The 26,337-nt window shown below is 41.4% G+C and overlaps 3 protein-coding genes across 8 annotated transcripts in view; 1 reads left to right on the top strand and 2 right to left on the bottom strand.

Moving 5' to 3' along the window:
- Positions 1 to 2,474: 2,474 nt before the first annotated feature.
- On the bottom strand, positions 2,475 to 13,262 carry LOC137108769 (troponin T, fast skeletal muscle isoforms-like). Of its 3 annotated transcripts, XM_067493779.1 has the most exons (14): positions 13,117 to 13,262; positions 11,337 to 11,377; positions 11,102 to 11,115; positions 9,844 to 10,017; positions 8,356 to 8,373; positions 7,626 to 7,644; positions 7,445 to 7,490; positions 7,225 to 7,341; positions 6,969 to 7,046; positions 6,504 to 6,617; positions 6,294 to 6,406; positions 5,662 to 5,752; positions 4,866 to 4,906; positions 2,475 to 2,794 (listed from the first exon to the last, which is right to left on the bottom strand). In XM_067493779.1, the coding sequence occupies exons 2-14, from the start codon at positions 11,354 to 11,356 to the stop codon at positions 2,758 to 2,760; spliced, it is 882 nt and encodes a 293-aa protein (XP_067349880.1). In that variant the 5' UTR covers positions 11,357 to 11,377; positions 13,117 to 13,262; the 3' UTR covers positions 2,475 to 2,757. The 3 variants fall into 3 exon arrangements, with proteins under 3 accessions (XP_067349880.1, XP_067349881.1, XP_067349882.1); XM_067493780.1 differs by lacking the exon at positions 8,356 to 8,373; XM_067493781.1 differs by lacking the exons at positions 8,356 to 8,373; positions 9,844 to 10,017 and having other exon boundaries at positions 13,117 to 13,259.
- A 2,381-nt stretch (positions 13,263 to 15,643) lies between these two features.
- prr33 (proline rich 33) lies at positions 15,644 to 23,738 on the top strand. Of its 3 annotated transcripts, none has more exons than XM_067493382.1 (3): positions 15,644 to 15,760; positions 16,110 to 16,156; positions 20,340 to 23,738. In XM_067493382.1, exon 3 carries the CDS (start codon positions 20,355 to 20,357, stop codon positions 23,442 to 23,444), a length of 3,090 nt encoding a protein of 1,029 aa, XP_067349483.1. In that variant the 5' UTR covers positions 15,644 to 15,760; positions 16,110 to 16,156; positions 20,340 to 20,354; the 3' UTR covers positions 23,445 to 23,738. The 3 variants fall into 3 exon arrangements, with proteins under 3 accessions (XP_067349483.1, XP_067349484.1, XP_067349485.1); XM_067493383.1 differs by having other exon boundaries at positions 16,110 to 16,201; XM_067493384.1 differs by having other exon boundaries at positions 15,651 to 15,760; positions 16,120 to 16,156.
- lsp1a (lymphocyte specific protein 1 a) overlaps positions 19,168 to 26,337 on the bottom strand; it is a 29,224-nt gene continuing 22,054 nt past the window's right edge. For both annotated transcript variants that reach the window (XM_067493386.1, XM_067493385.1), the window contains exon 13: positions 19,168 to 19,828. In XM_067493386.1, coding sequence (XP_067349487.1) covers positions 19,806 to 19,828 — 23 coding nt within the window. In that variant the 3' untranslated portion in view covers positions 19,168 to 19,805. The remainder of the gene's footprint in view (positions 19,829 to 26,337) is intronic.

The following is a 26,337-nucleotide window of genomic DNA, read 5'->3' as shown; positions in this document are numbered from 1 at the left end:
CATTTTTCTGCTTTGCCATTTCTTTATTTTTGACCTAAGAAACTAAATGTTGATGGTAAAAAAAAAATTACTTTCTAAAAGTCAAACGCATTGTTTAAAAAGTGCATTTCAGATGAAAACAACGTTCAATAACTTGTTTTATTTACATGGGCCGATTAACTTCCACCAACTTATTTAATCGTAAAAATAAATACTAATTCTGTTTTCAAATTGTTTGAAATGACTGCTTTAAATACGTAGCCTTTCAGTGGATCTTTACAATATACAATATATAAATATACATAATTGTTGAATTTCTTAATTTTAAATAGTTGTCAAAAAATGCGTTGCATTGATTTCCTCTAGGTTTACTTTTTATTTATTTATTTCCACATCACAAATATATAATAATAACCTGAGACACTGAATAATTTAAAAGTGGACTTATGAACAAGCTGGGGGGGGGTCAAAAAGCTGCGGTTTCAAATCCCACCCCACCAGGTGTCCCGAACCTGGATGAAAATGGTTGGGCGGCAGGTTGGGCGGCAGGAAGGGCATCCGGCATAAAAACAAATGCCAAATCTTGTGGCGACTCCTGCAGGTACAAGCCAAACGCTGGTGATCATCAATTATCAACAAGCCGAACTGACTGGTGAGGCTTCTGGTTTGAAACTTGAAGAGCAGCAGCGCCACCTTGTGATCACTCAGAAGAACTGCAGGTGTTGTTGGTTAAACACACATTTTACTACTAGGGCCGATAAAAACCAAAAAAGAGGTTTTGCTGGATTTGTGTGTCTGGAGGTTTTAAACTACAATATTACAGTTTTTCTTATCTGCTCCGACACTTGTGTTCAGTCTGAAATCCCATTTCTAAAGCAGGGAACACACAAAAGAACATTAACAACAGGCAGCAAAAGCTGGTTTTTCCCTCAAACAACACAACTTGAGGTCAAACTTTGACTCTCTTTCAATCAGTCACGTCACAGTAGACAACAAAATACAAAATAAATGTATCAATATCCAAACGTCTCATGGTGATTTTACTAGAGAGAACAAATGCTGCTGCACTTTTGGAGTTGACCTGTTGAATCACTGTAAAACAGATTTTCCTAAGAACGTTTTCTTGATTCGTTTCGTGTGTGCAGCTTTTTCTGCATCCGACTGTCTTTGAACTGAGTGTTTTCAGCTGTATCTTGATGTGACCGTCCCCTAAATATTGTCCAAACAAGAGAGACATAATTAGTGTTTTCTAATGGTTACAGTTACAATGTGCAACATTTTTCATAGAAATAAGCCCCAGCACTTACTTTTACTTTACACAAACTCAGCAAACAGCACTGGCAGCAGTGCAGAAACATGTTTTTTTGGGTTTTTTTTAATGAGGCTCACCCTTCTGACCAATCAGAGGAGAGCAACGGTTTCTGCTCAGTTATTCAGTGTGGTAGCTTTGCATTTTTATACCTGTAGGCCTGTGCAGAGTGTGGCAGAAGCAAAGCTGTTTCAGAGCAGAGAGTCAGTGTGGGAGGTCTTATAGACACAAAAGATGAAACTAACCATTTCACACACTCCACCAGACGAGCTGGTTCATAAAGACCCATTATCAAAACACTATTTTAAAATTGAAATATACAAACCTGCTTCAGTATTAGCACCTGGATAAAATGACGATATGGACCTTTTAGGTTGCACACTGAAGCTTTCACTACATTTTGAAGGAAACTTGGTGGGAACGCTAGTAAGTCAGGATACACAGAACCAGAACCCTGAAAGAGAAGTCAAGACACCCGCACGTGGAGTTCAGCCATCATTTATTGAATTATTTCTACCTGTTGTTTTCCTGCCGGGACACGGGGCCAAATCTGTCTCTGAAAAACCAAATAAACATTTTCTTTAGCTGGATTAAAATGAGGTCTGTAAAAAAATGCCAACTCAAATTAAATACTACAGACCTTCTCTATTTTACTTTATTTCTGAATTTATTCTTTAAATCTGAACTGAAGTGAAGTGATGACGTGAACCATGAGGTTCACTGGCCTCTGCTGGGCTTTAATAGACCTGCACACAGGCGTCATTTCCAGTGATCGATCAGGTGTTGAACCATCACAGAAAATATTTTTAAAGCCTCAGGACACTTCTAACAATAATGACTTATGAAACACTGATGCATCTTCTTACTCGAGCAAATTTTCTCCAAATCTTACAATTAAATATAAACTAAACTAAGGCTGAGGACGTTTTTTAATGTTCCTCATTTAGTTGCGACCTCCATCAATCCTTAAACCCTCACTCAACAAAAGAACTGATTGATTCCGTAGCAGAAAAGTATCACTCTCTAACGAGCATTCCAATTAAATAAAGACCCTGTGGTCACTGATTAGCATTTGACTACGCTTACATCTGCACTTTGAAGATGGTGTTGAACAAACGACTTTAAAATTAAAAGGCTAAAAATACTGAACTTTATTGATTTCTGAATAACAACAGATAAACAGACATGGCTTGAGGAGTCACACTTTATTTACAAAAATACTGAGAACCAAACAGTCGAGGGTGAGGAAGCACGACGGCGAATGAGTTTATACATTTTTATTCCTATTGAACAGCAGCTAAATGCTTCTGGTTGCGTGTATCACACTGTGGCTTCGTAACCACAGCGTAAATTTCAGCGTTACTCGCTTCTTCTGAGCTATGACCTTTGCCACAGGGTGCGTTGCTTCATCAGGCGTGTGTCCGGGACGATCACAGTTTGGTTTCTGAGCAGTGGCGGCATTAGCCGATCTACTTCCTGCGGCGAACGGCGGCTCCCTTCTTGCTGCTGCAATACGAAATACAGAACAATTGCAAAACACGTCAGTTGCTTTTGTTGATTGAAATGACAACTTTGTGCATTAATCCATGTTAGCAGGTCACTCGAAATCCCCTCAGAAAATAAACCAAAGACAAACTTTCAGCTAAATAGATCAAAAAGCATTAATTTACTTCTGTCGTGTCGCCTTTAACAGCAGCAGTTTTTCATTAAGCTCCTGGACGCTATATAAAACGAGCCAATTAATAAGCCAAAACTAAATGTACAATATTACAAACAAACCTTTAAGAGGGATTTAAAGGTACCTGCTACATAAGATCAGACATCTCTTGGTGCAGAAATCAAACCCATGCAGAACTTACCTGCACAGACTGAATCATTACACAGCCCAGCAGCAAACCATTGCAGCCACTGCTGATTACCTGGATTAGGTGCGCTTGGTTAATCAGAGGCAGGGGGGAGGCCAGTGGGTAGGGTGGGGATAGTTGGAAGACAATGGGTTGGCAAACCCTCCTCTAAACACTCCAAAATGTGGGGGATTTCAACTTAGTGTTTGCACAGTCGGTTAGGTTGGTGATGGGCACTCATAGTTAGCGTAGCCGCTAAAAGCAGCCACATGGATCTTTAGCTCATTTTTGGTACTAACAACCTCCTCTGTCATATTTCACAAGAGGACACTTTTCTCCTCGATATAATGTGCGTTTAAACAGTTATAGACATGTAATGTTCAAAGGGAGTTTGAACTAAATACCACAGAAAGTGTTTCAGTCTAGCTTCCTTCCAGAAGTTTCTTGGTCAGTCTAGTATTAGCCGCCAGCTAGGCGGCTCGCTCGCTAACTGTCAAGACAGACGTAGGTTTTTCCTCATAAAAAACCGCAAACATTTCATTGATTCATTCATTTAGCAATCAGGCCTGGACTTGGACCTGAATCATGCCGTTAGCGAGGAACTGTTGCGTTTATGGCGTTTCTGTATCGAAGTTGTGTTGTTGTTAGATGTGATGCATCGTAAATGGGATTGAATACGCGCTGAAATGTAATGAAGCAGGTTTAATGAGCGACACCTGTAAAAATGACCTGCATGCTAATGTCTGAGTGATTTTACCTGTATCAGTCTGATGCATGTCTCTTATCTTATGTTTTTTTTTTTTGTTTTTTTTTTGCCATAAAGCGACCAACTGTCCTCAATGTTATGACAGTTTTGTGGGGGACAGTTAGAGTTGGAGCTACACAGAGTTAAGGTTTTGAGATGAATTGCTTGTCAGTGAAAGCGGCTGCAACTGTACTTACTGCTTCTGCAGCTCATCGATGCGAAACCTGTGCATGAGCACCTGAAAAGCAACATGGCAGGAGCTTTAACATGCAGCAGGGCCTGAAGCATCATGGGAAACCAACACGGCTCTAATACCTCAGGAGGCTCTTACCTACACCAGGCTGCAGGTTTGTGATCCTGAAACACTGCCTTTAAATCCAGCTTAGATCTTTTTCTGTGCTTAGCTGAAGAGTCTGATAGCAAAGTGATGCTGCACCAAAAAGCACTTTTGCTAGAAAACGGATTATTGTGGAAGAAGGTGGAAGGTGACACAGACCTGTCGTGTTGCAGGAATTCACATGAACAAGGATCCAGCACAGTAGGTTCCAGCTTCAGTAGAAAACCAGTGAATCTCGCTCACAGTTGCTAAATTTAGCAGAATTTACTACTCAGATGCCGCCTCTCTCGTTGCCCTTGTTGTTAATTCCAAAACACGTGATTATTTCAAGGATTTAAGCAAAATGATTTTCTCTATTTATTTTTTTGAAACGATTAGAAAATAACTGAGATGTCAAATAAAGCAGTGCTGTAGTTTTAGGCTTTAAGAAAAATCCTTTGCACATATTTGGCTTCACCTTGATAAATCGGTCAAACATCTGTGACCCCTGCAAACGAACTCTTCAGACCTGCCTTTCTGCTTTTTTGCTTTTCGGTGGTGTGTGGAGTCTCCCGGGGCTCTGGTTCTCTGACCCCCCTTAATGCTAACATGCATCAAGCCTGAAGCCAGCAGGCGGACCCCCCCCCCCCCCCCCCGCACAGCTCTACTTACAATTTACTGAGCTCCTCCACTCTCTTACGCAGGGTTGTAACCTGGAGGGATTTAAAGAGCACATCGAGTGTTCAGGTCCAGAGGACATGGGATGCTCAGCTGGAAAAAGTCAGCTCAGGACCCCAGAATCATCAACAACTCTGGTGTGTTTGAGACACCTTGTGATTCATGGTGTTCACCTTAAACAGTTGACTAAGACGTAGAATTTACAGGATGGTAATGAAAAAGAAATGATCAGGTGCATTTAATTCTTGCAGAAACCACACACAGTTTTGTAATCGGGATTAAATTATAAACCACTTTTGAATTTTGTGTATATTCAATATGATTAGTCTTGATGTTGCTGGTGATTTAAATATTTGGTGTTTATGTAGAAAAGAATAAGTGAAAGTATTGAGCTTTTCAGCAATGTATTTTGTTTTTAAAGCCAGCTGTTATTCAAGGGCATTAAACCAGGAATTGCACTGAAAAAAAAAAATTTTTAAAGTGCAATATGCAATTTTTTGGAATTCTTTCTGTAATAACAAATTTCTGGTTCTGATCTAACGGGATACGCTCCACAAGATGCATCTCGTAAAAATAAATATCCGCATCGTTTTTTTTAAACTGTTACGGTGATAAATGTGTAAAATAACATGATTATATGTGTCTAAAATCTTAAAAAAATGATATTTAATTTATCCCAAGTTTAGGTGAGAGTGGAAAACTTCTGATGTTTTCCAGAAGTTCTGGCTCAGACAGTAAACCCAGCAGATGATAGTCAGAGAGGTAGAAGACGACGGGGATGGAGTCTCACCTCGTACTTCTGCCTCTTCAGTCTCTCCATGTGGTCGAACTTCTCGGACTCCAGCTGGGTCATCCACTGATGCAGCTCGTTGATCTTTTCTCTGTGGGAAACACGAGAGTGACAGCTTCAAATAACAGAGCAACTCAAAGTTTCGAATTGCAGTCAGTCTAATAATCTTTGCAAACATTAATAAAATATTAAGAAATGTTTGTCATGTGACACCTTCACATGCCTGTTTTATTTAATACTCTAAACTTCAGAATGACCATATTTAAATTAAATTCACGTGAATAATTAAAGGAAAGAGCAGAAAACCAACCAGATTTGAGGAACTGTGTTTGTCAGCGCTGCACGAACATTATTTTAATTACTTTTAAAGCAGCTGCCGGTTTCTTTTCCATTAAACAGGATCTTATTTTAAAGCTTCGATGCTTTTTGTGTACAAGTCTGTATTTGTATAAATTAACTAAATGAAATGTATTAGAGCAGAAGATTAAAGTAACATCGAACACTTCAGTACAGTACTTGAGTAGATGTACTTAGTTACATTTCAGTACTGAACCTGATGAGAAGAGAACGTGAACACTGAAAAATGTTTTAACACGAACGTCTCAGGAAGCATCGTGAGCGAGACGTCCTACCTCAGCTTGTCCTCATTCAGATGGTCGATGTTAAGTGCCTTGCGTCTGGCGGCCAGGATCTTCTTCTTCTTCTCTCTCTCAGTCTCCTTCTTTCCTCCTCTCTTCTGGTCGGCCTGTCCAGTGTAGACACAATCACACAAAAGCAGATCAGCAGACATGCGGACACAGGACACCACACCGAGTGTGGACGATACCAGTGTTTGTACTGACTCTCTGCAGGTGGCTGCTGTAGGTGGAGCCCATGCTGGACAGAGCTGACTTCTTCTTGGCGTCCTCATCTGCCTTCTTCTTGGCGTCAGCCTCCTCCTTGGTCCGCCTCTCCTCCTGGGTGACGAAAAACATGTGGGAGTGAGACCTCAGCAGCTCAGTATGGGGATGCAACAAATTCATGGTAACATTTGTTGTGTGATGTAGTGCAAATTCAAGTCACTGCAGACTTACTCTACAATTTTAATGTCTTTTTACTGTGAAGGGTGAAACACTTAAGAAAACCAAAATAAACTATTCCAGCTATAAAAACCTGAAGACGGTAGCACATGATGAGGTTTCTAAACAGTAGAGAATCAATCCTAAAGTTGAACTTAGATTCCAATGATCCGCTGTGGGAAGCCTGACCTAACAGGATAAGCCAAAAGAAGCAGAAGAAGAAGAAAACAAATGACTCAGACTACAAACCTCACGTCTGGCCTGGCGCTCCTTGTCCTTCTCAGCGCGGACCCTCTGCTGCTCGGCCCTCTCAGCACGACGCTTCTCCTGCAGGAGCGCAACAAAGGTCAAAGCCGGTGTGTCACATTCTAATGCACAAAGGTACATGATTTATGTGGAGTGTGATGCTACAGCTGCTGGAGCTGGATTCCCCCTAAAAGTTGCAGTGGGTTCACAAACTCTGATGTGTTGAGGAAGTGTTTTCCGTGTAAGGTTTCAAACTCACAATCCTGTCTTTGAGAGCGATCAGCTCCTCCTCCTCCTTCTTCCTGCACTCAAAGTGAGCATCGATCAAGGCCTGCAGCTCGACTAGGTCCTTGTTCTGACGTTTCTTCTGGATGTCCTGCAGGTGCAGAAGAGCAGAGACGATTTTCAGCCGTGCAGAGAGACACCACAACACGAAGTGAGCACAAATCCTTCCACGTTGTCCCGTCCAGGATACTTACATCAAAGTCCACTTTCTCACCATCTGGGATCTTTGGAGCAGTTGGCCTATGAGAAAGTGTTGAGTTTACTGGCACATTGTTGTGTGTGTGTGTGTGTGTGTGTGTGTGTTTCCAGTCACATGGCTCAGAACTAAATGTCTACATAAGTCATTTGATTTCAGATGCTGTGAGGAAAACTTACTTGAACTTTGGCTTCTCCTCTGCAGGTTTGGGAAATGAAAATGGGACATGTCATTTGGTTAGAAACAAGGCAGATTTAAATTCTTTCAGGCATTTTATGAACTGGCCTGTGTGCTTTTGGCTCTATATATCAGATTGGATAAGGATTAAGAACAAGAGATAAATAGGAGTAAACACATGAATGAAATACAGAACGGGGGGATTACAAAGTTCTGTGAATTTCACAGAACCATCTTTCTGTGGGCCAACCTACGTAAAGCTGAACTTTTAAATCAATTTGGTCAAAAAAGCTTCAGTGTGTTCACGACTAAAAGTCACTTTTCCTTCAGTTTTTTGGCTTGACCCCATAATCTCTTTACACAAGCAACACAAAGTCACTTTCCCCACTGCTTTGCTTCCTATGAACCCAGATTCTGGCGGCTCCATGCCATGCAGATGCTGAGTGGCACAGCAGGAGTGTGAGGGTCGCCGCATGTTGAAGCACGTGTTAGTGTTTCCGATTCTTTCACCCTTCTTCTCCACAAGCGCTTTTAATACGACTCAAAACTCTTGTAAAAGGAACCTTAACTTATGGATTTTTGTTTATTTTTTTGCAAATTTGGACTTGAAACTCCCAATGCCAGGGGGTCTTAACACCTAAACACTTGGACAGGCATTTTCCCAAAGTACACTGTGGACACTGTGGTCCTCCCAAAACCAGAATGACAGATCTCAGATTTAAATGAACATACCTTCCTCTTCAAGGTCGTCTGCATGCAGCAAGCATCGAAAACAAAAGCAGAACAGACAAGAGCATTAGCAGAGCACTGGGTGCAGCAAACTGCACATCCAAACAGCTAAACCTGGGCTGCAGCAAATATCACTGGAATAAATACAGGTGGACCAGGTAAAAACACTTGTGGGAGAAGCTGTTCTGCAGTAGCTGATGTGATAAATCACAGGACTTGATCCATTGTGCAGCAGAATCGTGGATTGTATTTAAAATCGAGTCTTATGGGCAGTAATAAGAAAAAACTGCTCGAAGTCCTTTTACCATCAATTCAGAAATTTTAAAATAACATAACAACTTTATTTTAAGATTGTGGCAAATAAAGGTGCAGCCAGTATTTGAGAATTCACGTAAAGTCTTCAGGACAGGTGCAGGTGCACAAAACACGGTAAAGAAAAAGAGAGCAGATGTTATACTCATCGTGTTATTTCCTCGTTACCCCAAACGTTAGAATTAATAACTGCATGATGTGCACGTTGTCCACAGTTCTGTTGTTCACATAAAACATATTTGAGGTGTTACTGATATGGCCTCTCTTTTTCTTTAAATCTAACGCTGCGTTCATGTGCCGTTGGACAGTATTCTTTAAAAGTGAAATGTAGAGGCCGCAAAGTCCGAATATTCAGGGTTGATGCAGTTTTCATCGAGAATACGGTAAAATGTAGTTAATTCGTTTTTACCACTAGATTTCAATTTTGTCACAGTCTACTTTCTAAATGATACCTTTCAACCAGAGAGCACCTGAATGCATCACCAACTTAGATTATAAGAGGAACATAAATTTAACCTATTAATGCTGAAAAAGATGACACCGTCTTTTTGCTGCTTTTTCCAAATATATATGTTGTAATCTTCATCTTTTTTGCTGTTTTTTCAAAATATATTTCTTGTAATTTTCATATCTAGAATATCATATCTTTGTTTTGTTTTTATCGTGATGTAAATCGTAAATTGTTTTCTATTTGTATTATTTAAAGCTATGTTAGCTAGTGAGCTTAAATATGGCAGAACAGAAAATGATATTATCAAAAAATGTGGACTTTCAAATTCCAAAGTTTCCTTTATTAAAAATTGGATTAGATTTACAGTTTAGAAAACTTACTGTACCGTAACATATGCTAATGCTTTAGAATGACTACCAAACATTTTCATTGCACACGTGTGAATTTAGTTAATAATTTTCATCCTTTGGGTTTTTACAAAGTATATTTCAGGATGAATCAATACATTTTCACAAGCCTTCATCAGAAAATGTTTTGAGGACAGTACAGTAAGATCATGCTATTTTGGTTTTGTCCAGAGGTGAAAGAAGATACAGTAGTGTTAGCATTAGCCATCGTATGCAGATCAGGATTAGTGGGGTCTGTCTGGCTGGTTATGGCTGGTGGAGCGCACCTGTTGCCTGGGAAAGGATGACAGAATACCCCCTTCCCCCGTCCATGCAACATACCTTCAAGCTCAGGCTCAGGCTCAGGCTCTGGTTCTGGCTCTGGTTCTGGCTCTGGTTCTACCACTGGTACTGGTTCTGGCTCTGGCTCTGGCTCTGGCTCTGGCTCTGGCTCAGGGGCCGCCTCAGGGGCCACCTCTACTTCCTTTACTACCTCCTCTTCTACAGCTTCTACAGCTATACAACATGCAGCGAGTCACGAGGGGAGAGGAAGGGTGTGAGAAGAGTTAAAGGGAAACAGATGGAGGTGGTGGGGGTGAGTAGGTGAACGGGTGTGATGTGAGGAGGTTCATGGTGAGGCAGTTTGAGGTAACTGCCACTGGACGGCGCTAAAGCAGATGAGAGAGCAAGCAGTTACGAGGGGGAAAAGGTCAGTCATCGAAGGTCAGTCATTGATGGATGAAATGTGATCGATTCCTGGAAAAACCTGCACTGCAGCTACATAGATTCGAAGTCTAAAAGAGAAAGATTCTAACCTGACGTGACACTTTTTGTAAACCTTCGTTAGTGTAAACCAGCATGCCACAAAATAATACACGTGAAGGTCAGAACACACGGCTTCAAAAGTGACTGACAAATTAGTATCAGTGATGTGAGAGGTATCATCTGGAGTCTGCAGGCTGTGTCTTACCATCGTATTCTTCACGTCCGTCCGAGAAAGAAAGGAGCAGAAGAACATTATGAAAAGATCCCGTCTGTACCCATTTTTGACAGAATTCAAATGCAAAATGTGGGTACACTGGGGATCCATGCTAAGCTTATTTATTACAGCCCTCCTGAGATGATCAGAGCTTCAAAGTTCACAAAAGTGCCAGTGTCCTTCGTCTGGAAGCCTGTTCAGCTCAGGAGGGCTGCACAGTTGCAGATGGACATGCAGAGCTGCAGGGCACGTTGACAACAGGTCAGTGCAGGCTTGGTGCAATTTAAACTGTACACGTTTGAATGTCGCGCAGCACATGTGACGCTGCTCTGTTGTCGAGGTGTTTTCAGTGTCTGCAACCATGCTACAGCGGTGAGAAATCAACGTATGTGCAGATTTGCTTAAAGGAGACAGCATCGTTGCACAACTTGAATCTGGAGGAGTCAAGCCAAACCTGCAAACATATGAATTTGTCCAGTGCAAATGACTCTCTACACAGGGATGGAAAGTCGGTTAGGCAAGATTCAGAAATGATACTGGGATTTAGCATGGAACTCCGGACTGTACCTAGATCTGATTGTCGCACAATTGTATTCCCACAGGAAGAATGGTGCTACTTACCCTCGACTTGATCACTGCAAGACACAAAGCACAGAAGGTGGTTTTGAGTTAAGGTTTAAAATTTGACCATGGAAAGAATAGTTTGACAAAGCAACACAAGCTCCAGGTCCATTTACGAGTCTTTACCCAAATGCTTAGAGCAAATACGTGGACTGCAACTTTAGGTGCTTTTGTCAGACTATTCAGCAAAGGCTTGAATGTTCTCAGTTGCGAATGAAAATCTGATGTGACTTACACTTCATCTGCGTCAGACATGGTTACAGTGGACTTTGCAACCTGGAGACAGGAGAGAGAGGAGAGGAACTTAAAGTCTGTCTGCAAAGAGGCAACCGAGCCGCCCACTGTATTTATAGCACAGGATTAAGTTGCAGATGTCTTAAATATCTGCTGGCGACCCCACCCTGACCAAACCACCTGCTTGCTTTCACATATTTTAATCTCACGCTCAAAAAAATCTTTATGTGGATTCATTTAAAAACATTTAGCCCCATGTGAGTCAAAGCCTTTTAATGCGCTTCAAACATTCCCCAAATTATTCAGGTCCAAACATCTTTGCTTTATAATTAGCTGAAATTCAAGCCTCAGTCCTGAATCTGCTTCTCTGGTGGTAAGTGAGAAGGCAGCCAAACTTAGATTGACAGCGTTGGTCTTTTTTTCAACCACTGAGAAAAGTGATTAAAGGCGGCTTTAAATAAAGGTCGACCTCCCACCCTCTGCCGTCATTTAGGGATTTAACCTGGTGAAGACTTTTTATCTTTGGCTTCAGCTCTTTCAGTTTCAGTTCTGAAATTCCAGACTGGATGCAGCATCTGATCAGAGCCTTGCAAGGATAAACACACGTGACCCGAGCGTGATCATAATCGAATCCATCAGTGATCAGCTTTTAAATTAGTTGCCTATTAGCCTCATTAGCGTGAGGCCACCAGGAAAGCGTCCCGACATCACAACTATTTTCAATGGACAGCTGCACAGGTCCCAGATCCGGTTTCAGTGAACCCGACGTTGAAGATTAGGTTCCTTCCCCTGGACCACTACCCATAATTCCACCTTCATTTCCTTATGTGGATGTCTCGCTCTCACATGGTTCCTTCAATCATCTTTCTGAGGCTCCTTGCTGAGTGAGGCCACTTACTCAAGAATTAAAATAAACTCTGAAACAGAGCTGTGAAATTTCAGTGGCTAATGTTCGACTTCCTGGTATTTCCTCTTTGAATTTCATAAATACCAAACTTATATTTGTTCTTAAAGTGTTTACAGCATTATAAAAGGAGGTAATTCCTTTACATCTGGTGTGGAGGTTTTTGGCCTCTGTTCAAAGATGTTAAAGTGTTTATCCTCCAGCTATGTGCACTTTATCGTACACACACGTCACTCACATGTACAGCTTCACTAACTGGCATCAACAAACATGTACAAACACACCAATGAACCTATAATATATAAGCCACCAAATACTCCTGATTCAACAGTAGTTCTGTTTTCTTAATGTGACTTCATTCATTAGTGTCATGTTCTGTCTCCAGCAGCGAAAAGCTGCTTCAAAGGCTTTAAGCCGTCTGTAAATCCCTCAGGTATGAAGCTCCTCTGGGTCACTGGACTCGGACCAAACGGGCACAGAAACCACAATAAAGTCCTTTAACAGCTGCTGTTCCTGCGAAGACCTCGCATCATTTAAACATCTGGAAGCATCACATTGTAATCGTGGCTTTCAAACCCCAAGACATAATCAAAAAGCACTGCTCATCAGCTCCGATCAGACACGCAGCTGAAATTAAACCGCTGAAACACACACTCATCACACTCTGTGGGCTTCAATAGGTCTTTTCCCCTCTGTGATCCACTGTCTGTTCCCATCTCACCCCTGACCTCGGCAGAAGCCTCTGCTGCTCATGTCAGTGATTTTAACACTTGTGGACACAGCTGTCCTCAGCTTGGTTGATGTTTGGGGACATTGCACTTGAGCTCTCTATCCTCTCTACCAGTCACACTCACATTCTCTCTCTCCTCTTCCTTACCTCAGAAAAGCTGAAAGAAGCGAGCTCCCTGCTGGCCGAGACAGGCTGTAAGGTTCTGCAAACTTGCCGCGCTGATTATGTCCTTCTGTTATAGTGACACTCGATCCTCTTGGCCTCCCCATTGGCCGAGGAGCCGGTCTGGAGGCGAGGCCTGGCGTGCAGCGGGGAAGCATCCACATCTTTGGTCTCCCTCCCCTGTCTCTCTGATGGCACTCAATAAGGAGATGGAAGAATCTAACGCTAAGGAGGGAGGTTCAAGTTTGGAGAAGGGGCAGCTAGGACGCCCCCAGGTTGCTATTCTGGGGCAGCTGCATTAGGCAAGCAAATTTCATTTGAGAATGAGAGGAGAGTCAGACGTCAGGCAGGTGGTGTTTCTGAACCTCTTACAAAATCTGGGAGACATAAACATAATGTACAGCACGCAGACAAGAGGCTGAATGATTTGTCTATCAGCGCTGTAAATTTTCCTCGGGATCTTTGAACATGTTTTCTTTGATATGCGAGAATCTACAAAAGCAGCTGCCTCCAAAATCACTGGACAGACCTCAGAGAGTTTCATGCCATGCAGGTCCTAAAAATATGCACAAACAACAGTAGATAACTGAAATCCTACACGGGTCAGTCTCCTGCCGTCAGGCTGCCAGTGGGTCTTTTCTAAAACGCTTTAATAAGAGAAGGGAAACTCACAAACTCACATTTTGTGCTCTATATTGTGCTTTACTCATAGTGTTTTTATGTATCTCATTGAAATCCTCAGCAGGATCAGTTCGATCTGTTGTCCGTTTCCTTCAGTTCAACTCTAAGTCTAAACAAGCTGCATCTTAAACCATTCAGCAAAGACCTTAGAGCGTGAACCAGAGGTTTGGAAGTCTAGGGGATCCAGAATAAATGTAACATTTCCTCCAGGGGGTGCTACAGTAGCAGATTTCAGAGCAGAGATTCTGAGTCAGCCACACGTGGTGCTGTCAAAGGTATTCAAGTCCTGGAAACACACATAGACAATGCTCAGGCCATGAACCACCTCCTGAACTGACCTGTTGGCTGCTCCAGCTCCCGTTACAACAAAACACACTGCATGAAATTTTTGGTGCATTATCTAATAAAATAACAAGTAGTCTCCCTGTGGATCTTTAAAACAAATCATTAAAACCTGCTGTGACAACATTAGAGCCCATGAGTTGCCCCTAAGAATCCTCTTAGCAACACGTGGAACAAAACCTGTGTCTCCTGACCCACATTAAATCCCACACAGACATGTCAGACCCTCTGAAGAATTGCCATGACCTCCAGAGGCACACGTGAAACCCCAACTGAGCAAAGCAGGAAATCACTAAGATTAAAGAACAAACCCGAAAGACCACACACATTCCCTGCAAAAACCATTATGTCCAGGAAAACTGTCAATACATCAGTAAAGCTTCAATTAGTTCCCAGTATCAGGTCAAACAGTTTAAAAATGTTCTGGATCTCTGTCCAGGGCTCCTGGAGCCACGTAAAAGCCCCAGATACTCTAGGAATCCCTCTCAAAGACATAGCCCCCTGCAATGCTCGTTAGGAACCCCTGTTATCCCTCGGTGCTTTATGACACCTTACCAAGGTTCCCTTCCAAGGCTTTTGGAGAGGCAGGCTTTCAAAGACTCAGTTCAAATAGTGATGGCTTCTGGTGAGAAATCTCTGAAGTCCAAAGTAGAGTTCACATAATATGGGATGAATGGTGGAGATTTTGATGACTTGCCAGAAAATTATTATTTAGAGGGTGGTATCAATAATATTGTAGCCATGTAATTGATGAACATGATGTTCCAACTTCACTGAGGGAACCTGGAAAACCCCACAGAGCTGCAGCTTTAGAGGAAACCATTTCATGGTTCCCAACATTCAAATCAACCTCCCCACTCTGGAGGATGGTTCTCTTTGTTAATGTTCCCGCAGACTGAAGAAGCTGCTTGGATGAGTAGCAAAACATGTTCAGCCAAAAAGACAAAAGTCCATTTGACTCGATTCAGCCTTTGGATATTAACACTTAACTAGTTCTGATCAAGCCTAACTCAACCTTCCTCTAACCCCCACCATTCAAGCCTAGAACCTCCCCAAGAAAAGGAATGAAAAAAAGACTTTCATGAACCCCTTTAAATGAATGAATGAATGTTTAGGACCCACATCTTGTTGTGCCTAGAAAACCTAAAGAACTAACACAACCCAACAAAATTCCTATGAACAGGTCCCCTGCAATGGCAATACCAGAAAAAAGTGGTTTGGAAATGTTACAAGATTCCACTTTGGATCCAGTTCAGATCGTTAATTTACACCTCAAATTCACCGTGGAGCTGCCTGCCAGGATCCTGGAGTCCACTGGGTGGTCCTCGGACCCCACTTTTAGAGCCCTGAGGTGGTGAAACCTAAGGTCCCGTGGCTTGTCCATGCTTGCTGGAACAACACGTGTCTGCTGTCAGGACAACGTTTCTGTCACTCTGAGCAGCCCACAGGACTCGGGGTTTATTTTTGGACTGCCATGGTGTTTGTTCCATCCATTTGTAGGAAGGGGGGTCAAGTTGGGCTCAACGTGAACCTGCCGCTCTGACACTCCGGGCTGGGACAAGCAGGCAGCAGCCGGCCGGCAGCCCCCCGAGCAGCAGTCGCACAGGTAAACATGCCGTTATTACACCTTTTATTGTCCAGCTAGAGCGCAGGGAAGCTGTTAGCAGCGTTAGGGAGGCAGCTGCTGTCGAATGCAGAAGCCTCCACCTCAGCAGCCAGAGGTATGCTGAGTTTGGAGAGCTCAGGGTGTTTGTCTTGTCCTCAGTGCAACATTAAAACACCAGCAGGGCTACGCTGAGTGCTAAGCTCACACTGATTCACCTCCTTTGTGAATGATGACCCCATTTTAGTTTTTAGCTGTAATCTTTCTGTAACTGCAGGGGGGGGGGGGTTCACTTGTCAGGTTATATATTTAACATTGCACCTGAATCATTGTTGTCCCCTGTTCTGTCCAGGGGAACCCAGCTGGAGTGCGTCAACGTTGGCAACAAGTCTTAACCTGGTAAGGTTTGCTGAGTTTGTGTGGAGCCTCAGAACTTCAGTGGAGGTAAATGACTTTTTGGGTGGATTCATTTATTTAAGGGGGCCATTGTGGAGCAGCGTGGTTTGTATTACACAGCTATTCTTACCCTTTCCTCTTTTGAACTTGCATCCTGAAGGCGCTCCAAACACTAAACCTGCTAAAGCCTTAAAAGGAGGAGCAAGCGCTCATGTGTCAGGCAGGGAGGTGGACGAGGGCTTTAAAACACAAGCAGCTCTGGCCTACATTTCACTGAAGTGACACACACATAGTGAACTGAGGCTATCAAACAGTTGTTTGCATGACGTCAGAAATCATTTATTCACATCCCAAAGCTCCTGAAAAGTGAGAATGTGAACTTATCCAACTGCTATTTTGAGTGCAGATTCATTACACAAATGTTGCATGCTGCTTGTGCAGTGATATTTTAAACGAACATTTTTATGTAGTCACAAACAAAAAAAAAATGCAGAACAACTAGAAACATCCACTAAATTTCTCCGAGATCATTTATGCATCCATCTACGTTAAATTCTTCTCTCCTCATGTGACTGGCTATATTCTGAGGCCCTATCCAGTGTCATAGCGCTGTGATGTCATGAGGTCAGGTGCTCTGCATTCACTTTCACCCCTCAGCAGATATATATACACATCTATATGTGTGTGTTTATGTGGGAAGAGACCTGAGAGGGTCCTGACATGACAAAGCTGCACTCCAGCAAATAAAACTCAGCCTGTACACTGTAAGCACACAGGTGGACCAGCCATTTTATGACTGGACGGAGTTTTCCGGATTTATCTTAAAAAAAAAAGAAAAAGAAAACTGAGTTTTCCATCACTTAAACAGTTAAAGCTTCCAAAATAAGTCAGAGGTGGAGGAGAAATCAGTTTACTCAGCTGCTGTATGTATACAGTACACGGATTTCCAGTAACAAGCCCATGTCAATGCAAATCAGTGGCGTTTCAATTATTTACTGCAGCTGATTGATAGCGGCAACTTGCTACACGTCACTTGAAAAAAACAACTATCCCAGTAGGTAAAAAAAAAAGAAAGAAAAACATCTAATATTTTAATCGCAGGACAGCAATGACACTTTGTAACCTCATTCCAGCTCCTGTGAGGTTAAGAAACAGTTTTACTCGGTTCAGTGTATCAAAATAGTTTAATCATAAGTTTTTATTTTTGCATATATTGTACATTTAAACTGGATTGTGTTCCTGTATACAGTGCTTTCTACATTGGTTCATGTTGGTTTGCAGTGGCCTGTTTACACGGTACATGCTGCTGTTCAACCTCAGTGTCGTCACTTTGAAAAAGCTTCACCTAGTAACTTTGTGGAGTGTCGAGGACCAGTTTCAGATGTCCAGCGATGCATGTGTGTCACGAACAGACATGGCAACTCAATGGCAACAATGATTCCTTTAAACCTTTAGCTGCTGCTCTTTGGGTCATGTTAGCTGGGATTCTTTGAGATTACTTTAACCTTTCCAGCTTTATGCAAATCAACAATTTCCTTCCTCCGAGGCTTCTGGGAACTTTTTTGTAAAAGGTTTGGTTCACTTCTGACTCCAGGTTTGTCTCCTGACTCTGGTTAACTTGTGTTGATGTCATTAGCTTGGGGGCTCACGTGCTTGTTAGAGTCCACACAATTAACGCTGGAATGATACATTAAATAATATGTTGTTCAATATATCAGTCATTTCATGATAATTTGGAGCAAGCTGCATATGATCTGCATCACAGCACTCTGAATGACTGTTTTCAGGAAAGGATGCATCAAAAAGCCAAAAGCCAGCAGCCCTAAAAAAAGGGAAGCATTTGATTGGCCAGTCTCCTCTCTGCCTTCAAACTAAAATTAGGCAAAGGAAACGCTTCAGGATCAGCAGTGAGGTGGTAACATCATCCAGGAAGAGCTCGATTGGCTGTTGGACTTTTTAGCTTGCAGCAGCGAAACTTTGTATTGGTGGCTTTTATTTTTAACAGGATTAGTTATCGTCAGTTATGTGTGAGTGACACATGCTTTATTACTTTGTGAAAAGCTCCTAAATCATGAGTTTTGTATTTGCTTTAAAGGAGGGAGTATGGGAGTCATTCCACATGTCTTTGCAGGGAGTGTTGGAGCTCAGTTCAGTTTTTTCCTCCATAACCGACCTGGTTGTGTATCTGCAGACACTGATTTAGCCCTTTGACAGTAAATTTGGACGAAATGTGTCTAATATTCAAACACAACAAATTTTTTGAGGAACTACTTGATCCAAACGCTGCAGTTCTATCAGCACTAACTTTCACTCACTTGATAAATCTCTTAATTTCATTTAGTCAAATTACTACATTATTATTTCTGAATACATTATAGTATTTATGTATTTTTATTTTTTTATTCCATGCTTTAATTTTAGTAGCTTGTTTTTCCCATTTTGATTTGTTAAACTACATTTGATTTCCGTCAGAGCTCTCGCTGCTTTTTATGCCTTTAGTAAAGCACTTCATTAGTTTACTTCATTAGCAAAAGCACCTTTTACTAAACTTTGTGCATCATCAGCTTAAAAAACAGATGTTTTGCTCATCAGTTCCTGAGTGTTTTAACTCTGCAAACAGCAGCATAAATGGCAAATGCAATGCTTGGTTGTGATTTCCTGGATAAAAAATGAATAAAAAATGATTAGGAATTTCCAATCTTGATGTAATTGTAGCATTTTGACAGTTGGTTATTTGTATTGTGTATTAAATTATGATGGTGGTGCTACAAGAAAAAGAAACCAAATCATTAATAATCATCCTGTGGAGACTATGAACCTCCACTAACAACTTTAGTGATGAAACTGCAGTTATGACAAGGTATATAGCTGATCATTTGCTTTAAAAATTATTACAGCATTCAATAGCCGTAGAACCAAAAAGATATGGATTAGAAGGTTGTTATACTGGACCTTGTCATACAGTAGTTACAATAATAAATGAGAATAATAAATAATAAAATGGAGCGCACAGCTACAGTAGAAAATTATTTTAATTTATTTTAAAAAAGGGTTATATAAACAGAAACAAGTAGTGATCATAGTACATGGATATTAAAAGTGAAAAAACTTGCAGTAATACAGAGAGAACTGAAGGAACCAGTGAGCTAAACTAAAAGATACAGAGGGAAAAAAAATTGATTGTACAGATCAGATTGTTTGTTTGTGATTTATCAGATATCAAACCTTCCAGTCAAGAGATGATAATTTCATAGTTCATAGCTAGTGTTATTATCATTGTTGTTTAGCCAGAGAGTGAATGCAGAACAGGAAGCTGAACACTGTGACTTACTGACTGAACGTGATTGGAAAATGTAAACTTTTTCTATTCAAAACTTAAAAAAAAATGTTTTTTTTAAAAAAAAAAGAACACAAACAGTGAAGCTCACATTCAGATATATACATACGAATAAATGAGACAAACTACTAAAACAAAGATACTGAAAGACATTTTGATGATCTTTTGGAATAGAGCTGCTGAGTTTGTACAAGATCAACTGAGAGTCAGGAAAAGGTGATTTATTGTGTTCACCTGGTTCTGTCAGACATCTTCATATCAAACAGATGCTTATGGCAGATGAAAATGGAAACCACCTCAAGACACATTTCCACCTCAGTAATCACTGGGATATAAATCTGCAAAAAAGATCAAAAGAAAATGTTCATTATTAGGACATTGTAAAACGGTCACATTGCTTATTAGTTAAATTCTTTTAAAGACGTTGATATATTTGTTTATCAGTGACCAAGTTAAAAAGCAGTCTCATAGAAATAGGGATAGATAGTATTTATCTACTAGCTAATTACAGTCCATTAGCAGGTACAAACAGTAATACAATGATGTAAATACATATTTAGGATCATCAACACCAAAGGTAGTGAAGATTTAGGACTTTTTAAAACTTCAGGTGAAAACCATGATGCAGCATGATATTGGGTCTAACACATTATGGGCTGTTTCTTGATTTAAAATATTTTCTGATGTGCCATAAGAACCATATGAACAGAAAGTTGTACTACAAATACAAACATGATGGCAAACAAGCATGAACGGGTCCATAGTTGCAGTCTGCTCTGCCGGCGAAAAATAAATAATTCAACCTGAACTTTACACTTGACAAGTCTGATTTTGTTTTTCCATTCACAGGGTGCCGAATCGCTCATGGCTGTCGCTTACAGTGTTGTCTCCCAGCCTGGCCTGCTTTCCCAGCAATACCCCCCGCCCCTGCTGCCCAAGCCCGGAAAGGACAATGTTCGGCTTCAGAAGCTCCTCAAGCGAACCGCCAAGAAAAAGACCTCAACACAAGCATCACAGGTCATCGCACCTTTCCGCTCCAGCCTTTCTCCTGTGAATGAAGCAAGCCCTGACCTCGAGCACAGTGACCACTCCACCCCTCCCCGGACTCCAGAGGCATCCTCTTTGTACTATGGTGGCCAGCAGCCTCCTAGATACACCATCAGGCAGCCGTATCAGCATGTGGCTTCACCTTACCCTCAGCGTGCATCTTTTGGCAGAGGAGCAAGGTTCTCGCCTCAGACTGTAGCAATGCCATCATACTCTTATTCCCAGCATGTCACCATAGTTTCTTCATATTCTGAACCAGCCCACCTCTCTGCAGTTTCACCAGCTCAGGGGCTGGTGGCCCAGACAGCGGTGCCCAAAATACCTCTGCCAGCCTTTTCTGTGCCTGAAGCAACTGTACCTGCTACTGTGACAAAGCCTGGTTTTGGTGAAACCCATGCTGGTCTAAGACCAGCTGCAGCCGTGGTTGCCCCACAGCAAAAACCCAGAAGTCCAGGTCAAATTCCATATCCATCAATAGGTGGACAAACTGTCACTCGACCTCTCACTGTGTTGACCCAGTTTGTCAAACCTAAGAGTCCACGTCCAACATTCAAAGCAACTGAGCCCTCAAGATCCCCAAAACCTATGTTTGATGTACCTCAAATTCGGTTGTACACAGCAAGCACATCGTACTATGAGGCATCCAGGACCCCACCAATGTTCGACACATCTGAATTAACCGCCATTGGCAGCACCCTACCTCAAAGTACAATTTTAAGAGAAACCAAACAAGATTTGACTCCAAAAAATGAGGTTCAAAGACATGCAACACACACTTTACTCGGGACAGAGTCCCAGAGAAAAACACCAACTTCAGAAATTAAAAGAGGCACCACACCAACGTCTGAAGTTCAAAAAACAACGTCAGCTTCTGAAATTAGAAGAACCCCAACGGCTGAAATGAAAAGATCAACGCCAACGGCTGAAATGAAAAGATCAACCCCAACGGCTGAAATGAAAAGATCAACACCAATGGCTGAAATGAAAAGATCAACACCAACGGCTGAAATGAAAAGATCAACACCAACGGCTGAAATGAAAAGATCAACACCAACAGCTGAACTCAAGAGAGCCACTCCAACATTTGAAATTAGAGTTAAAACACCAACTCACGAGTTCCAAACAAGAACTACAGCAGGACGGCCTAAAACCCCAGCCTACCATGTGACACGGGCTACAACACCAGTCTTTGAAGTCTCAAAACCCAATCCTCTCTTGTTTGCAGTTTCGCCAATCATGGTAGAGCCGGAGAGGTCAAAAACAAAGCCTGAAACAATACTGAATGGGGACATTTACTCAGATATGACACCAGTGGCGAAACCAGTCCAACAAAGTATGACAAAATCAAAGTCAGAGCCTGATCTGACAAAACAAAAAATCACAGCTGCCAGAGATGGTTCTCAAAGACCTCAAACAATTACGTCAGAGCCAGCAAAAACAGCAGTGTCCAGCAGTGAGTATGGCTATCAAAGGCCTAAGACACCAACATATGAGGCCTCCCGCCTTATGACCACATCACCTGGGTATGAAAGACCAAAGACACCTACTGGTGTATCACCTGTAGCCTTCCAGAGACCTAAACCCCCAACTCAAGTTGCTCAAATGCCAAAGTCTTCCTATCGTGGATTGACACCTGCTGAATATTCTGCTTACGGTGGAATCAAAACTTACACTCCAGCATTTGGTATCTCGAGCTTAAAGACATCAACTCAAGAGGGGGTTCAAGTTACAAAAGAGCATTCAGCAGAATGTGAAACAGTTAGCAAACACCTGGCTGTGAAAGAACCTTCTAAAGCTGAGTTGCCTAAAGTCAAAGAGAAGCCTAAAGATCTCAGAGATGAAAAGACATACACCCCTCCTTCAATCCCTATTATAGTTGTGTCACAAGCATCTGACACCCCAGGAACAACATTAAGAGAAGAGACAAGCATGGCATCCAATCAGGTAACAAAAAAACAGGAAACACCGAAGGCCAAACCTCCAACAGCAGAGGTGACAACTCCTGAGAGTCAGAAGGTGGAACTGCCAGTACAAGAGGTCACAAAACCTCCTCCACATCAAGGTCCTGACCATGATGCTCTCAAGGCAGTAAGAAAACTTTTAGGCAAAGATAAAGTCCAGGCTGCAGAATGGAAAGCTGGAACTAAAACAGAAACTGATGTCTCAGAACGAAAAGAGGCAGTGAAACCTGTAGCTACCACTGAGACTAAAGCTGAAGATTCAAAGCCAAGCCAAGCAGTAGTGCCTGCTCTGCCTGCCAAGGCCCCTGCTGTGAAACCAGCAGGAAATGAAGACAAAGGAAAAGATGCATCGGAGAAAACTGAAGGTGATGAGTCCATGACAGCAGCAGAGCCCCTTCTGAAAGTCATACAGAAGCCGAAGGGAATGAAATCTAAAATGAGTGGTTGGTCTCGACTCAAGAAGCACATGGTGGTGGAGCAGGAAGAGCCCCAATTTCCAGATTCCAAGAATGGATTTGAAAAGGAGGCTACAGGGCAGGACCAGAGTGAGGCAAAGATAGCTGAAGAGGAAGCTACTAACGAGCCTGAAGCTCAGGATAAGAACCAAACTAAAGACACTCCCAAGGCAACAAAGATGTGGGACGCTGTCCTCTTCCAGATGTTTTCTACCAAAGAGAACATCATGCACCAGATAGAGTTAAACAAAAAAGAGGATCAGAAAAAGAAAGAGATAACAGACGAAGAGAAAGAAATACCTTCGTTTGCATACCGGCTGCCTGTGCTGCTTTTCAGTCCCAAGTTTGATGCTAAAAGGCTGAAAGAAGCGGCGTCGAGGCCGGTGACAAAAATTTCAACAGTGTTTGAAATGGGTCTCATTGGGCGGAAAGGTAAAGACGAGGAACCAAAAGACTTTAACAGAACAGCGAGAGGGTTCACTGCTAGTTAAGCTAATAAAAAGTGACAAGACAAAAATGTAAAGACAAAAGAAAAAAAAAAAAAAGCTAAGATACGTTTATGTACAGGCGTCAACAAGTGTCTTTGTCTATGTTTTAGACAAATGACAACTGTGGCGGTGTTGTAGAAAACTTTATACTTGACAAATGCTTCGTGTTGCATTTGTAGAAAACTGGTTGTCTAATTTTATATGTTTGTATTTGTTGGGTCGCTGACAGAAAGAGCTCTATTTGTCTTAAAGTCATTCAGACATCACATCAAATTAAAGCATTTATGTTTCAAGTAATTTCAGAGCTTCTCATCTGTTCCTTTCATCACACGCTATAAATATGGTTTAGGTTCTACATGTTCAACTAAATATAAATATATTTGAAATACATCCATTTGCAGTAGTTTAGATCTTTCTGTTTACCAAAAGGCTTCATGTGAATATTTGAAACAATTTGCTGATAGATTTTAAAAAATGTTACATTATTTTAGGACGTGTTTCTCGTTCAGTTTCTGATTTAATCATTCAATTATACAATTGTATTCAAAATGGTGCTACTTGCCTCAGGGTGAGACCTCTTACTAGTTAGTGAATCGTATGTGTGGTGACATTTGAAATTTTTTAGACTGCAGATAGTTATGTTTGCAAAAGAACATTCTTAAAGTCATAATGAAATACAGCAAGATCTTTCATTTCCTCTGGCATGGATCATTTAAATAAATCCAATAATCCGATGTCAACGGAGACAAAGAGGAAAAGCCACCAAAGGGGGGAAATATTTTAAATTAGTGACATCGGTGAAAACTCTAATTTTATTTCTTTTTGAAATGATAAGAAGTTATTGCCACAGATGAATTGCTTGCACGGTATTGGAGTGTGATTACAGTTACTGAGTTGTATTTGCTTAAACATCATCTTATTCATTTTAATGCTTCAAAATGTCTGATTCAAAGGAAATATGGATTCTCTTCATGATGCTCAATACTAACTAACAATTCACAGTGGTTCACTTTAAACCAGGAGCACAAAACCATTTTATTTTCAGTTTACATGTATGGCTGCAACCCAAGCTGCATTTTCACACATTAATACTACGAACATAGCTACCGAGTAATTGTGTGCTGAGCTCTAACATCCCAAACATGATCCATGAGCGTCGAGCTACACAATTCGATTTCAGGCAGTAAAAACTTTAATCAAACTAACTTAGTTTGGGAAGCTTTCACTAAAAACAATCCTGCTGAACGGCGCTAAATGGTGTCAATAGAGGCCATGTTTCTTAGCTACTCTCATAGAGGAACCGCTCTGAATTTCACACAGCCTCTCTGATTTCCTTCAGGACAGAGTTTGATGACCGTCTGTAGAGAAGGGTCCCTAATGCTGTGCCAATTTAAAAATGAAAGCAGATATTAGTTATCTGTCATTTTCATCCCCATAACTATGGTTCAGTAGGCAACTAAATAACCACCAGTTGTCCAGGAAGCTCATTGTGGTAATTCGGTGAGGTCTAGTGGCTGTAGTACATATGACCTGCACCTGCTTCCAGTCAGTGATTACAAACTGCTGTCAAGACGGTCGAATACATAATGTCAGATAAAAGTTGTAAAGTTTTCCAGAGGTTGTAGTTTTTACAATGTTTCTGGGACTTATTGCTCTGACCACTGGCTTTACCAACTCTTACCTCTTTACCTTATTGTCTAACACCAGCCATCTTTGCTTTAACATCCATCTTCTGCTAAGATTAACAGCGTTTGGTCAATATCGACAACTACTTGCTGAACTTGACAATGTACCATCTTAATTTGGAGCCAGATTCTGTCAAGAGAGGCAGTTGGTGTCATGGTTTGTTGGACAGCGGCTTCATTTTAACCCTAACCTTGTAGTTTGTGGCTCCACCTTCACCTAGTATTGTAACCAAGATAATCACCCACAGCACCTACTGGCAGATGGAGTGAGGACCTACTAAGCCCTATGTATGGACTGATAATAGATAGCAAGCTGCTGGGTCAATAGGTCAATAGCATCTGAATGAAATATTGATAATTTCACTGTGATTTGAAGGCGGCTGCTGAGCTAAAAGCTTGCGTAAGTAGATAGAGAAATGATGAAGAGAAGCCTCCGTTATGATGGAGGTCAGTGGAATAATGAGGGTTAAAGACTGACTTCTCACAGCGCGAGCAATTAAAACAGTATTTTTCTAGTTTTATTTCCAAATCTGTCGGGTGGCATCGGTTTTTTTTCCAATGGTTTCTATTCTATATGTCGATTAATCTAGGTTCACATCAGTTGCTTATTTTTTTTATTCTCTCGGAGAAGCTGAACTTTTTTCTTTGTGTTGACTTTGTTTGTCGTGAAGCTGTAATGTCAAACGTTAAACTGTAGTTACAAGACAGTTTTTTTTTTTTTTTACCACAACTGTATAAATGTTCTGGAAAACTTCCTGATCATTTAAAGTTTGTGTAAAGCTTCTTAGTCTAATGGTCTGTTTGGCTTAAGGTGTATTTGCTTGTCACTGACATTTTACTTAAAGCGAAGCACTTTGAACTGTGTTCTCTTATGTGGAGCACTCTGTACTGCCATCCTGCACAAAAGGTGCTAAAAATAAAGTTTGACTTAAACATCAGGAAATTCTGGAGTCATTTTGTGAATTAGAAGGAAAAAACCAACAGATTCAGCTGTTTAATAATCACAATACCCACTGTAGCTAAATTGTGACAGATTACCACACACACCCACTGGCCTGCTGAGGGGTAGTAGGTGGCCTACTCGACCATAAATATGGGCACATAACTGATGATTGACTTCTGAATAGGATAAAAACTCCTTGTATGAAAAAAAAAATCCCATTTATGCTGATGTAAACAATGGCTTTACTAGTTTTCAAGATCAAGAAATT

Source organism: Channa argus, chromosome 23 (genome assembly GCF_033026475.1).
Source record: "Channa argus isolate prfri chromosome 23, Channa argus male v1.0, whole genome shotgun sequence".
NCBI classification, from domain to species: domain Eukaryota; kingdom Metazoa; phylum Chordata; class Actinopteri; order Anabantiformes; family Channidae; genus Channa; species Channa argus.
This window is presented reverse-complemented; position numbering and strand designations above follow the sequence as displayed.

Bases quoted from the DNA above. Each gene is read 5' to 3' on its own strand.
- LOC137108769 (XM_067493779.1), bottom strand. From the start codon at position 11,356: ATGTCTGACGCAGATGAAGT. The intron at 6,618-6,968 runs GTTTGTAGTCTG...TTCGTCACCCAG, and splicing joins AGCGCCAGGCCAGACGTGAG to GAGGAGAGGCGGACCAAGGA. The intron at 2,795-4,865 runs GTAAGTAGAGCT...TTCGTATTGCAG, and splicing joins GTGGAGGAGCTCAGTAAATT to CAGCAAGAAGGGAGCCGCCG.
- prr33 (XM_067493382.1), top strand. From the start codon at position 20,355: ATGGCTGTCGCTTACAGTGTTGTCTCCCAGCCTGGCCTGCTTTCCCAG.